Source organism: Salarias fasciatus, chromosome 7 (genome assembly GCF_902148845.1).
Source record: "Salarias fasciatus chromosome 7, fSalaFa1.1, whole genome shotgun sequence".
Classification (NCBI taxonomy): domain Eukaryota; kingdom Metazoa; phylum Chordata; class Actinopteri; order Blenniiformes; family Blenniidae; genus Salarias; species Salarias fasciatus.
This window is the reverse complement of record NC_043751.1, coordinates 12,795,944-12,809,903: the sequence shown is the minus strand read 5'-3', so window position 1 is coordinate 12,809,903 and position 13,960 is coordinate 12,795,944. Positions and strand designations below refer to the sequence as shown.

At 44.1% G+C, this 13,960-nt stretch overlaps 1 protein-coding gene across 1 annotated transcript; it reads right to left on the bottom strand.

Moving 5' to 3' along the window:
* Positions 1-106: 106 nt before the first annotated feature.
* Positions 107-13,498, bottom strand: LOC115392448 (1-phosphatidylinositol 4,5-bisphosphate phosphodiesterase zeta-1-like). Its single transcript, XM_030097062.1, has 11 exons — positions 13,309-13,498; positions 11,811-12,012; positions 10,061-10,205; positions 9,602-9,754; positions 7,640-7,888; positions 7,324-7,480; positions 4,818-4,934; positions 2,759-2,931; positions 1,353-1,476; positions 446-595; positions 107-189 (listed from the first exon to the last, which is right to left on the bottom strand). Exons 1-11 carry the CDS (start codon positions 13,496-13,498, stop codon positions 107-109), a joined length of 1,743 nt encoding a protein of 580 aa, XP_029952922.1.
* Positions 13,499-13,960: the final 462 nt, after the last annotated feature.

Below are 13,960 nucleotides of genomic sequence, written 5' to 3'. Positions count from 1 at the left end.
TTTTTTTTTTGTTGTTGTTGTTGCTGCCGCCGCATCAGCCACGCTTCTCTGTTGGCAAAAGTGGAAGCGTGTTTGTTGTGCAAGAGTCTGATACGCTGAGCTGTTTTTAGGAAAAGTAGACACTGACGTAGAGGGAGGCTGGATCCAAGCTGCATCCGTCTCGATCCCGCAGCGGTACCCAGCGGTAGCCTGGAGCGTGAGAAACAAGGCGGACGTGTAAAAGAAAGGTACGTATAGCCGCAGAATGCATAAGCGTAGAGCGGATAGATGAAATCCTTTCCACATAAAAACACAACCAGACGGCGACCTTCAGTAATGCTGACACTGTAAATGTAAAAGAATCGCAATGAAGGACCACAATGTCACCTGGTGTAATTCAGCTCTTCATGTGACTCCTTCCACCCCCCCCTGCCTCCCCCCCTCCTCTTTTTGTTCTGTGGCTCACCTTTCTTCAGGCTTGAGAAGGGCAAAGTGTACTGGGCCACAAAGTCGCTGGTGAGGAGGGCCGTCTGGTTTCGCACGCAGAAGCGGAGCATGCACAGCTCGGGCGTCCTGATGCTGAAGTCCATGTCGGCATCCCAGTGAGGATTCAGAACTGGAACAGTAACCACAAACGGCTCATCACAAAAAAAAAAACCAGACCGAAACTGGCTTTAGATAAAGAGACTGCTATTCTGAAGCAAACTGGTAACAGTGCTTTTTGAAATAAGTTCTATTTTTATATTAAGTATATTGAGAGAAATTTGTGGCTCAGCCCTCGTCTGTAGTCCTGGTTGTCATCTGCCCCCCTTCAAAATAATTAAATGCATTTCCTCCCCCTTACTTATAGTTAACCTCAATTACACATCACGGCGCTGAGGGGTCAGAGCCTTGCTCAGAGGCCCAGAGTGGAAATCTGTCAACAGTGGAATTTGAACCTGCAAACCTCTGAATACATGAACACTTCTCCAACCTCTGAGCCTCGACCGCCTCATGTTCTAGTCTCCTCCTTCACAGAGCAAACCTGTCCTGTTGCTCGGTCAAATCATACTGTTTCCATTCGCTTCCAAACAGCACAAAGGAAAGGTTACAGTTAATGAAGGCTACTATTTTACTCTACTTGTGAGGGGCAAGAGAACATATTTTTGATCAGATGCACTGTTGCAACGATCAGCATTAACAGGTACACAAATACACCAAACAAACGTGTAGATTTTACTTTTAGAAACCTGAGTGTGAAGTCTCAATCATGCCAAGCTATTTTCCACTAATATGACTAAAAATGAAATATGATAATGAAGAGTTCAGCCCTTCCCCCTGGATCATGACATGTCGTATCAAGACTACCACTCGTTTTGTGTTGCAGTACTCACAGTTGTTTTTGACAGATTTAGTGGATTTCTTGGTGGAGTCGGCCGGAATCCCGTGAATCTCCACTCTGACGAAGACGTCCATCACTTTGCTTTTTGGGCCAGGAAGGCTGGACCCACCGATCACCTACACACACACACACACACACACACACACACACACACACACACACGCATATGCAGAAGAGGTATTTCTATTGGACAGATGAACAAGGAGAAATCGGTATCAGTAGCAGGAGTGGAGGAGAAGAGAGGAGAGGGGGCTGTAATTACGCCGGTCTGGAGGAAGGCGGGGTGGGTTATCTGCAGTCGGCTCACACTGAGCCTCCCTTTTCTCAGTCCTGTTCAAAGACAACCCGCATGTACTTATAACAGCACGCCCTGTTTAGCACCGAAGGAGCTTTACGACCGGCAGACCAAAGCCGGAGTCCGTTCCTCGCTTCATGTCGTGCTCCTCAACACCCAACATGCAGCCACAATGATTCCTATATCTGTGATGCCAGTATGGACTCAACGTTAGTCAATGTTTGTTTCAGGCAAACAAAAAAAAACCCCGACCATTTCTGACAGATGACAGTTTTTTGATGCAAAACAGACTGAATGCTCAAGGGGAAATATTGTTTTCCTGAAGAGATGAATAATTTAATGTCGAGAGATTGAAAATTCGACCCTGCTGAAGTTACATCACTGGAACCGCTCATCAGTCTAATTCACTGAGTCGAGAGCTGAGTCAAGATTGCAGGATTTTCCCTGAAGTGATCAAATAACCCAGAGAGATGATATGAATAAATAAAAACAGGACTTTTTCTCTTGGCACACAAACAACAGAGCATGCCACATCTATATTTCATTCCGTGTATGTGTGTAAGAGAGATTTCTACACAGGTTCAGATATCTTGCAAATCTTTCCACTTGTCAGGGAATCTCTGTTGAAGAGGTAGTGTGAATGCGGACCTTATGAACTCAGTAAAAACTAGTAACCGTGTTCCCAACGACTTGCTTCCCCTTTACCATGCAGCTTGGACACTATACATTGTAACACAGCTACCACCATCAGAAGCTGCTTAAAATAGTGAAAAGGGGATGATTTATTAATTGGCCCCACGGATTAATTGCATTAGATCAGCTTTGTCTCACTTTCTGAGGGAGATAATCTAATTAAACAGACACTCGCTGGGAGTTTTACATCATTGTTAGTTCACAGCATCAAGCAGGGGAATGTGTTTATCTGGAGGCGAAGCAACGGAGTCAGCTCTGCCACACAATGCCCCAGATATGTGCAGCACAGACACACATTTACATGCACGTAAAGAACACACACACCCACAGACAGCGCTGTAACATTACACCTTAATCCACAAATCCTCCATGAGTGGATTATTCAGAGCCCCGTTGCTTTGTAGCCGCACCTTGAGCTGCAGGTGTACGGGTCTGGAGTGGTGCGCACTGCTGCCGGGATCAAAGACCGTCTGACTGGACATGAGGATCGCCGGCTTCAGGACGTATCCGCAACCCCCGTTGTCCTGGAAACGGCCGTCATTGAGGTCCATAGGCTTGCCGGTCGACTGGAAATTTAGTGCCACTGCAAAAAAAAAAAAAAAAAACATCATGGGACAGTTTGGGAACAATGAAAATATTGGGTCACAAAAGCAGTGGCAAAAGAAAAAAACAAAAAGAAACACATTCATGACGGGAACAAATTGTAAGTGCCTAAAGCTTGTTGGAATAAAAGAAGCAGCTTGAGATGATCCCTGCATACCTTCTGTTTTCTAAAGCACTTTCTCATTCAGAAAGAGAGAGTCAAATTATACAATGTCTTGAAATGTTTCTGCAACAATGGGGGAACATTGCATCAGGGACGCATTCAAAATCACCAACTGTGCAATGGGCGCCTGTGAAGTGGGTTTCATCTGCAGTGCAAAGCTCTGGGTCGGCGTGTGCATCGCATACATCACGACTGGATGTGTCAGACATTTAAAAAGATAAAGGCACAAGGAGATGTACTCCTGTCAGTAGGTTTGAAATGAGTCTGTTTGAGGGCGCTGAAACCGCTGCCGATGCTGAACAGCACAGATTAATAATGTAAAGAAATATTTCATTTTCTTCTTGTTACACTGCAGCATCCTCCCCTGTTCTCTGGCTGGGTGTCACAGAGGACCAGATGTTCTGCTCATCTAACTGCAATTGATCCATTGATGCTGCTGCTGCTTTGTTCTGCAGTCTCCTGCAACTGTGAGAAGTACAGATCACCATCTGCACAGCCGCCACCCCGGCGTGTCGGCAGTCTGCTCGGCAATCAGCGGGGCTCCGTGTCGGGAGTCGGCTGCTTGATTGACTGATGGAGACGGATGAGGAGGGCGTGTGAAGACAGACTGAAGTGACGGCACCACTGTCCCACATCAGGTGAGGGCTGGGACTCTAACCTTCTGGGGTAAATCGTGCTAAATCAGGTCACTTTGAGGGTCGTTGCTCGAGGAAACTTCTGGTTTATCGCAAAGAGCCAAGCACAAAGCTCATATGTGACCCCCGAGATAAAAACAAATCTCAAACCCAGACACGATTGTAGTTTCACGAAGGGGGGGGAAGGATGGTGCAAATCAATTTAGAAAAGGTGTGATAAGACGAGTCAGTCTGAGTGGAGACAGATGAGGTGGTCAGCCTGTAGACCGGAATAAAATGTTCTTTTCACTGTTAATCGATGGGACATCGGGCCATGCTGCTCCCTTTGAAGTTTGACAATCCCACTTTTGGACTGTTATTCACTGCGTTTCAATGGCTTTTAATGGAGTGCAGAGGCTTTTCTGTGTGACAGGAAACTTTTCGCTCCTGCTGACAGGACTCACTAAGCTTCCAGAAGTTTCTGTTTTAGGTTTTCACATATTTGAAAGGGTGTAATTAAGGATTCAGACCTGACCCAGCACATTCGACAACAAAGCTTTAAACAGATGCATTGTAATCATCGTCCCTTTTAATGTTTCTACAGCTCTTTCAAATTAAAATATCCTGGCCCATATTTATAGAGCATTTTTTTATTATCCATTTATCCACTTAAGCTTCAATGGGAGCTTCATTATTGGATAAAACAGATTTACTGATGCAGATTTATTCAATGTGTAGTTTTGTATTTACATTGGTCCATTTAATAAACAGTTTCATAATCATGTAATAGCCCCTCTGGGTAACCATCCATCCACTTTCTATACTGCTTGACCCTGTGCAGACTCGTGATGAACCCAATTCCTGCTGGTCTCTTTGGTAACACTGCATGTATTCATTAGTATCAGGCTGACCCATAAGTGACGTAGATGAAAAAAACAAGTTGCATTTCACTGTCATCACATTAGTGATACATTTATAAATAAAGTTTTCTGCATGTAAGTAACAAGACGTATCTTTTTTGTTTTTTCATTGTGTTCACAGTTTGTGGACTGCTCTGAACTGGTACACACTCGTGTCCCTCTGACTCACCTAACTGTGCGCCCACGTTCCAGAACTCCTGAGGGTTGTAGTTGGAGGAAGACGTTCTGGAGCCGCGTGGGTAAATCCTGCTGATGAACCTCTGGTTGTGTCTGACAAAATCTGCACCTGAGAGACACATAGGACGGCGTACAGCGCACTGAAGGTCAGGCAGTGTGGAAGAGGCACAACAAACAAATCATCCTCACATTTTACATAAGTGAGACGTGTGTTCGTGTCCAATTTATTATGCCTGATTTAGTCGCAGTGGCCCGAGTGTTCAAGCATGGCTCCACTTAATTTTCCGCTTAATTTTGCTGTAATTGTACAGTGCTCTTATTTTTGTTGTTGTGAAAATGCAGCAAACTTACAAAATCAGTTCACTGTATTTCCTGTTCTTTAAATCAAAGGACATAATCACAACTAGATTGTTCAAGAGTGCTTGAAATGTTTAGGTGAGTTGATTATGGGTTGAGTTCTGAATTAGCTTTTCAATCATATTCATGATTTCTAGATGCATCTGCAGTGTCAAGAGGACACTCTTAAAAAAACTGGACAAATGCATGGTGAAAGTGAACTGATAGTAGCCACAAAAAAAGACGAGGTAAAGCCAAGAGTAAATAATGAAGGAGAGCGGCTACTGAGAAGGACACCAGCTCCAGGAACAAGAAACCAGATATGAACTGAAAATAAAGAATCTAAAACTAGAACAACATAAAGGAATTTACAAAAGATACTACAAAACCAAAATGAGCTTTGAAACACTTGAGTCTTTCTAGAATTTTAAAGTGTGAATAAAAGTTTAAAAAAAAAAAAACCTCATGCTGGACTGCTGCTGTGATGTAAACTCTGCAACCAAACTCCCACCGAAAAATAAATGAAATAGTGTTCTGTAGTAGAAGCATGGAAATGTTCAAGAGACTGTTGTAGTGTTTTTTTTAATCAAACAAGAATTGACCAACAGCTTTGAAAATGTATTGTGGAGTGGAAGCAGCAGCAGGATTCCCTCATTGTGCTCATCAATTAAGGCAGTTCTTCTGAAGCGTGCCACAGTCTATGTTTGGCCTGTTCGGGCTCTTTGGTGTGTGCTGTGTTCACACTTCAATCCAACTTCAATTGGAGCGCGCCAGAGTTTATTTTTCAGACTGCAGCCTGCTTTTCAAACAGTCTCAGTCCTCTTCTTTTCAGTTTCAGATCAGAGTTTGAACGACGGCATTCACAGATCACACTGATAACATCAAAGCTCGTTTTAATCAGACCTAATGTGGCGAGTGTGAACACACCTCTTGCCTATTAGAAATCCACAAAACTCTTTCACTTCCTGTATTAGCTTCATTCGAAAAGATGGATAAGACTTTCTAACATAAAAGCTACGTTTAATATGTCTACAATATTTTAAAAACTTCAGGAAATTTTTCATCTGTAGGCCAAGAAAGCCCATGTGGCCACAGGGGAGAACATGCAAACTCCATGCAGAAAAGGCCCTGAAGCCTAATCGGGACACAAACCAGGGACCCTCTTGCAATGTGTTCTAATTTCAAAGACTGAATGACTGAAAAAAAAAAAAAAAAAAAAATCTTTCCTTCAGTCTTTGAGTTATCACGATCACAGCTCTGTAGTTTTCCTTCCAAGCCTCAAAGAAACTACAAGGTATTCAGCAGCAGCAGTGTATCCCAGCCTAATCACTGTGCGCGCACGCATGTGTGTGTGCACGTGTGCGTGCAAGAAAAAAGTGTCATTCCTCCACAGCAGGAGCAGATTTCATTTCTCTCCATCAGTCTGTTTGGCCAATATACTGCAGCGCAGCGGCGTGATGACAGTTTAACTGATTATCCTTTGATTCCAGCCTCTGTGGCTCCTCTCCTCTCCCCCACCACTCAGAGTGCGCCACACATTTCTGCTCTTGTGCTGTCTTCAGTTGTATTCTCTCAGAGTGTGGACCCACATGTCACGTTCAATATGCTTTGGCTATTATGGGAGTTTATGACCCTGTATATACAAAGGCCTATAAAACATATTCAGACCTCCTTGGATATTTTTCCCTTTTATTGCCATTTTAGAAGAAACCACGGTCAATAAAAGGGGCTTTTTTTTAACAACATTTTGCAAAAACAGTGATCTAATCCAAATGAGGTACTGCTAGCTGGTGCCAGCAGAATCACAGTTGATGAAATGGAGATTACCTGAAAGCAGCTGGCACGTGTCCAGTGACTGGAGTTTCACATTCAACCTCTGCTTCATTACTATTTCTACTAAAGACTCTCTGAAGGAGTATTTATTCAGTTATTAACGTTGCCTGAAGTACTTTCAACGAATTGACAGTTTGTGAAATTTGGTTTTCACTTTGCTATTAAAGAGGCCTTTTTTTTTTGCAATTTACTGTCAAAAAAGCCAAATTATATTGACCACGATTTGATGTATGAAAGCAACAAAACGGTTAAACATCAAAGGGATATTACAGTAATTTGCTGATTTGCTCCATTGTCGCATGAATCCAGATCAACAAATGACTTGTTACCTGCGGCCTTGACTAGTTTGCGAGCGGTCTTCTCTGCCATAGACGTGTTCTCAAAGCAGCTCTGATGTTCCCTGGAGTGGCTGAAGCTGATGAACTTGACCGATCTTGTGTAAACCACAAGGTCGGACAGAAGTTGGGCCACCTTCACCTTCTTCTTCTGGCCGTTTACATTCAGTGCAAAGAAAACACACCAGAGAAACAATTCCAGATTCAAACACACTGACAGATTCTAACTGTTCTTAACATTTTGTTTACACACCTATTTGAAACTGTTAATATCTCCTGTGCGACATCTGACTGAAAATTCCTGACTTACTTTTTTCTTTGGCAACATTTTTGTCGAAGACCAAAACTTTCGTTTGGCGTCTCGAGCTTCCTTCTCCCTCTCTTCCTCGTCCTCATCTTCCTCCTCCTCGTCCTCCTCCTCCTCCTCATCCTCGTCCTCCTCATCCTCATCCTCCTCATCCTCATCCTCCTCTTTACTCTTAGCTGCTCCTGATGCCTCCTCTCTCTTTTTCTGGGGTTTCAGCTTTTTATTCTTGATGAGGATCTTATACTTCAGCTTCTGTCGTTCCCACAACATACAACATGAATTCACATGTGAAACGAATGCGGTCACACTCCTAATTATGGGCATGCAAATTCATTCACTTATAGCTCTATCATGCATTTGCATCAGTCAAAGTGTTCTTGCTTCCTCAAACTTGGGACACGGACATCAAAAACATTCCTTTTTTGCGCAAATCGCCCCCACCGCGATTTGTCACAAAGATGTTATTCTTTACCGAGTCCTATCCACATCAGTGCAAACACACAGCCAAGCCAGGTTTGGAAGATTAAAAGAAAAGAAAGAGAAGCAGCAGGTGTATCAAATCACTGAATCACACAACTGCTGCTGCATTTCTCTGTCCCGTCTACAGACGTGTGGGTTCTCTCTATGGCTCTTTGTTGGATGATATGCTCAAAGTAAAAAGAACATTATGGTCTGCCACAGGGAGCTCTATGGCAGGGGTATTCTGGTCTGGTCTCAGAGTTTTGGGGGCTACATCGCCAGAGGAGAATAGCAGACAATTTAATTTGTTGTAAGATTTATGGAGGTAGAGATTTCAAATGAAATGATTCTAATAAGCACTAAAATTGCAATGGTTTTTATAGCCCATGAATCCCAACAGCTGTTAACTATAATGTCATGCAAAATCCAGCATTCAGCCATAACTTAATACTTGATGTGGAGGCAAAATGTGTGCTGCGACAGCTTGAGGATGGTAGTGCTGCTTCAGCTTCGAATGGGGGGGGCTTACAGTCCACACTTTGTCACCTCTGGCTCTTGAGCGGAGATTTGCCCAGTTGTGTAGAAGAAGGGGAACTAAGAGCCAGGAAAACTGTATTTTTCCCAACTTTCACTCAGCTTTGAGAACCAAACCGCTACCAAATCTTTGATCTAACCGGCTTGACTGCAGCGCAACGTAACGAGCAAATCTGAACATCATGAACCGGTTGCATTCAGCTCAGCAGGAACTTGGCTGTGAAGCAGCATGAATTTAAAAACTGTTGTTGGAGGGGTTAATATCAAGATGAATCCATTTGTGCTGAGGCAGCCGCTTCAGAACCGCCACTTCCCAAGTCATAAAGATAAAAAACGATGAAAGGATTATGCACGCTGAGCATAAAACTAATTTTTTTTTTTTTTTTTTGCAGGAAGTTCTGAAGCTGTGAAAGTCAGGAGGTAGCAGAGACGCCACACATTCGTCCGCATTCAGAGAATTTTCCCTTCATCGCCCCCATCATACTGCATAAACCGGGGTGACCCTGTCAGTGTCTCCCAGACCAGTCACTCCATAATGAGATGAGACAGATAATGTTCAAAGGAGACGTCAGAGACCAAACCGGGTGTTAAAGAGGCGCCGTCGGCTCCGGAGCCTCAGCGCCCGTCAAGTGAGGGATACTTTTCTGGATCAACCACATAGCATTTGAATCTCTGACTTTCTTCTGAGATTAAAGGGGCTTGCACATGCAGATGTCCATTCACCCCGATGAACTACTGGAAGGAGAGAGACACAGAGGTTCAGAAAGAGACTAATGAGGCCCTCCGTGACGGAATAGAGGTCCAATTTCTTCCTTGTTTTTTCCTTCATAGCGACAGACGAGAAGAGTTTATGAATAACCGACGCTGCGGTTCCTCCGCCTGACGCACAACCAGCACTAACGTTAAGCACAGATCCCCCTCCTCGCTCACCACTCGCCTTTCAATAACTCTCGCTATACTTTCAGGTCTTACGTTTGGGCTGGGGAGCTCTTCAGCAGTCACGTGATCTAAGGGAGCTGTCAGCAGCTTGTCCCCCAGAATAGAGATGAGGTACCGGGCCATGACCTCCTGCTGCTCCTCGCAGCAGTGGTTTTCCAGGGAGAGGATGACTGGGTAGGCAGACACCTGGCGGGAAATGATAATGACACGAAAAAATAAATAAATGAGCCTTTTTATTCTCAACAAGTCGTATCAGCGAGGACGCACGTCGCTGCTCTCCGCGAGTTGAAACACACCGCCGATAATGGCCTGAATTGGGAAATCAAAGACGGTTCGCCGGCAAGACATTTGTATGAGGGAGGTTATTAATTAGAGCAAATGCGGCTCAGTAGGGACTCGTGGCTCCTACAGAGGCTTGAGCTGGCCAGCTGCCTCGGGCACTGCTCAGAAACAGGAAAACCGTGGCAGGTAGGTGTCTGTATGCGGACATACCTCAAAGGCGTGCTTCTCAACAGTGGTGATCACGTCCTTAAAGAGAATCTTGGTGGTGAGGGTGTAGCCGTGGTACACTACAGGCTCCAGATCAGCTCCGTCCCAGCAGTCAATCTCCAGACAGCGGCAGCCTTTCCTCAGAGCACTGCGTTACACACACACACACACACACACACACACACGTCGAGATACATGCTGTCAAATGCATACAGTGTGCTGTGTGAGAAATTATAGGATCCGAGGTACAAACTCTCTCATGTCCATCCATCATAACCCATAATCAAGCCTGAGACCAATTATATCAACATGTGAATCCAACCTCTTCCCCATTTCTGAATGGATCATTTTTCTCTCCACAAAGAGCCAGGGAATGGCGTGGATATATTTGTTTCTGTCTTGTAATGCCAGTTTAAATGATTGCAATATATTTTTCCATACAGATTGCGTATGCCTTCACACAATATGAATTCACTTTGGAGGTGGATGAAACGCCTCTGTCACAGTATAGGTGTGGCAAATATTCACTAATGATTGTCTGGCAGCTCTGAAAGTCCTGTTTACCTCGATATGCAGACATTTTAACTCTGTGAGAAACTGTTCCATATCCGGGCCAGTCTATTGCCATTCTGAATGTAAATGTTGTAGCAATGCTGTCTGAATCCTTCTGCTTCGGTTCTACAAATGGAAATGTTGTAAGTTGTGTCTGGCTGCTCTAGCAGTCAGGATTCAAGCAAACAGATGAGAGTGGTAGCAGAGTGATTTTTGAAGTCTAAAGGTGAGACACTATGGGGATGTGGTCCAGGGTGAAGGTCTAAAACTCGTCAGGATGTAGATTTCAGGCCATTAAGATCTCAGGCGACGTTAAGCAGTGTCTTTTTATGATCACTTAAGATCTTCTTTTCAAAGTGGATGCTTGTCGATGACAACTCCTTCCACGAATGGAATCTAATAAGCAGGTATACATCGTGTCAGTCTCTGAAGGAACTCTTGTTGATCCAGGTCTTATGGTCTAAGCAGGATTTTCAAAGAGTGGGGGGATGAACTGCCCCCACCCACAGACCTTGATGTATTATTACTTTGATTTCCTTCACCCATCCCACCTGTAAGCCATTTGGATCTCTAAAAGCAGCCTCCTGCCACTTTGCTTCCCTTTCAAGATCACAGTTTCATTATCTAAGTACAACCAGAGCTCCCATACTCGCGGGTCAGAGGGTTTCACTCTACCAGTCGGTTGGATTGCTCAGCACTTTCACTGGAACCGTAAATAGCGCACTTCTGCTTCCATCAGCCTCTTTTGTAATCACCTCCATTGTCCCATAAAGGGAATCGCAGCAATTCCACAGTCTGCCTCGGCACATGAGCGGTCAATGGAATGAAAGGGAAAAAGAAAATCCAGATAACAAACATGCTGTTGTGAAGTGGAACTATCAGCTGGCTCTGAAGGGCACCTCAGATTTGTGTTTCAACCAAATGAGTTTTCAAGTCAGAAGGTAGCAAATAAATGCAGCGTGGAGAATTTCACACATTGCATGATGTACTGTTGTACTTAAATATTTTCTTTACACCCCACGACAAAAAAATCCCAAAATAATCTCATTGTTCATAAATTAATTCTAGAGTAAAACAATTACCCCAATGTCATCACTTTCAAACGAATAGACTGAAAAGAATAGTTCACCTACAGTTCCTTAAATCTGTTGCGCTGTACTTATTCTGAGTGTGTGTTCCTGCAGACGCTGTGCTTCCTCACCACACGTAGGCATCCAGGTGACTCTTTCCGACCAGCTGATCTCCGGTCAGATAGGTGTTGTGTGAAGAGGAGATGAAGTAGCTGCTGAGAGGCTGGTCCATGTCTTGGTACACGGACGAGTGGCTGGGATCAAACACACTGCAGTCTTTGGACTCCATGTACCTGAGGAAGCCCTCAAACGTCATGGAGCGGCTTTTTTTGGCTGCAAGAGGCGAGAGGAGTGGAGTCAACAGCAGTCACTGACATCAGTGAACATCGAAGTTTAAAAACAGGAGCCAGCTCGAAGTGTGAAGTGTGAATTGCTGTTTCTGAAGTCTTATTGCATTTTTATGGTGTGATAAATATACAAAGAAATTCAGAAATTCTAAATAAATTATGATTTTTTTCTGTGATAATTTATATTAACTATCATTGAAAAAAAAAAATCCTTTTATTTTCCCAGCATAGAGATTGTACAGACACATAGTGAACCACCTATGATGCATGAAACGTGAGGTGGCTGCTCAGTGGCTCGAAGGTTTCAGTTTGAAAATCTGTGACATGGAAGACAAGAGCAGAGCTGTGTGCTTAATATATAGAAAATGTAACATTTCCCATTTCTCATTGCTATCTGACCGTATGGAGGAGTGTCAATGAGAAAGACAAGAGGAGCTTCCAGTGGTCGTTTTGTGCATGTGTGTGTGAAAAGCGACTTCTGAAGCCTCCCAATAACCGATCAGATTATGGTTTTGTAGTAATATATGCGCTATAATCATCTCAGTACCAGTATATTGATGGTTTTCAACTGAATACTCAGTCCCAAAGGAGGAGCCTTTAGGTGAGCATTATCCAGGGTGCTGGCGTCGGGAAACCTGCACAGTGTTGTGACAAATTGAGAGAAGTGACGGAGCTGGGCCGTCATTAAGAAAATGTGTCTCACCAGTGCCTCTCTCTGCCTGCCGTTCTGTGAACCTGCTTTTATATTCAGCGGTCTGCCTCGCTTCTGTGGATGTACTCAGCAGTGATGCGATTTTACAGACACAGTGAGTTACAGGATCGGAATTGCTGCATTAGATTAAAGTACAATTATGATACAGGTGGTGTAGAAATTATGGCGACCGCTGCTCCTCGCACAAAATGTCTTCATGTGTTGACAGCAAGCAGTTATGTGGACAGCGTTGCAACTCTTTCCCATTTCAGTGTGATTGTGTAAATGAACTCCCACCACACCGAGCCCACACATCTGCTGTACTATAGATCCCTAACTGGCCAAATTACTTCTGCAAAGCAACAATGTTGCTGATTAACTTAATCCTGCGGCATCGTCACGGTGGAGCCACCAGTCTTTCAGGAGAGTGATACAAACACTAATTCAAGACTTTCAAATTTGTATCATAACTTAAAAGATATTTTTCTACCCATCATGTGAGCTCTCAGATGACGAGGTCAGTTTTTCCACTTAATTGAACGTCCGGCGAGCAGTTGCACACGGCACACACGGCTCTCTCCCACCATTCACCTGTGTCTGCGATCTCATATCTGTCGATCAGACTCTCCACCGTCTTCTCATTCGCTGTGAGCTCCATCTGGTCCTTGTGGAGGAACCTCAGCAGGGCACGGGCGGGCAGAGTCTCCAGACCTGAAGTGTAGGTTTGGTAGATGCTGTGGATTTCAGCTCTCCTGCTGTAGGAGTCCTTCTTTTTCTCCATCTTGCCCTGCACAGAATGTTCCAGTCTATTAATCTGCTGCTAAACACCAGAGGGTTTGTTTAGTTCTTTCAGGAAACTTCTGATTTTCCCTCCGTGAGGCTGAATATCCCTCTGTGAGGAGGAAGAAAGCGTTGGATTGATGCCCGTTTATGGCTTAATGTTTAAGAGTATTTTATACTTTTTGTTTCAAAGGCGCCACACATCACTCGAGCTCTAAAAATATACAGGAAACACTGGATAGAAGTGTCATCTCTGAGATGTATCTCAGACTTTACCTGAGCTCACTGTTAAAATAATACTCAAACTCGGCATGAGAGAGAATAAAAGAGCAGCCGGGGTGTTTGGTGGAGACAAAGTTCTCCCATCCTCTCACCCTCCATCCCTCCCCACCTCCCTCCCTCCATCTCCTATCTGCATGTCTAACTTCCATCAGACGCCGAGGCTACATCTGTGTAACTTTCT

Coding starts and splice junctions, on each gene's coding strand:
- LOC115392448 (XM_030097062.1), bottom strand. CDS start 13,498: ATGGAGAAAAAGAAGGACTCCTACAGCAGGAGAGCTGAAATCCACAGC. Junction 4,935..7,323: donor CAAACTAGTCAAGGCCGCAG/GTAACAAGTCAT, acceptor TGTGTCTCTCAG/GTGCAGATTTTGTCAGACAC. Junction 596..1,352: donor TAAATCTGTCAAAAACAACT/GTGAGTACTGCA, acceptor TTACTGTTCCAG/TTCTGAATCCTCACTGGGAT.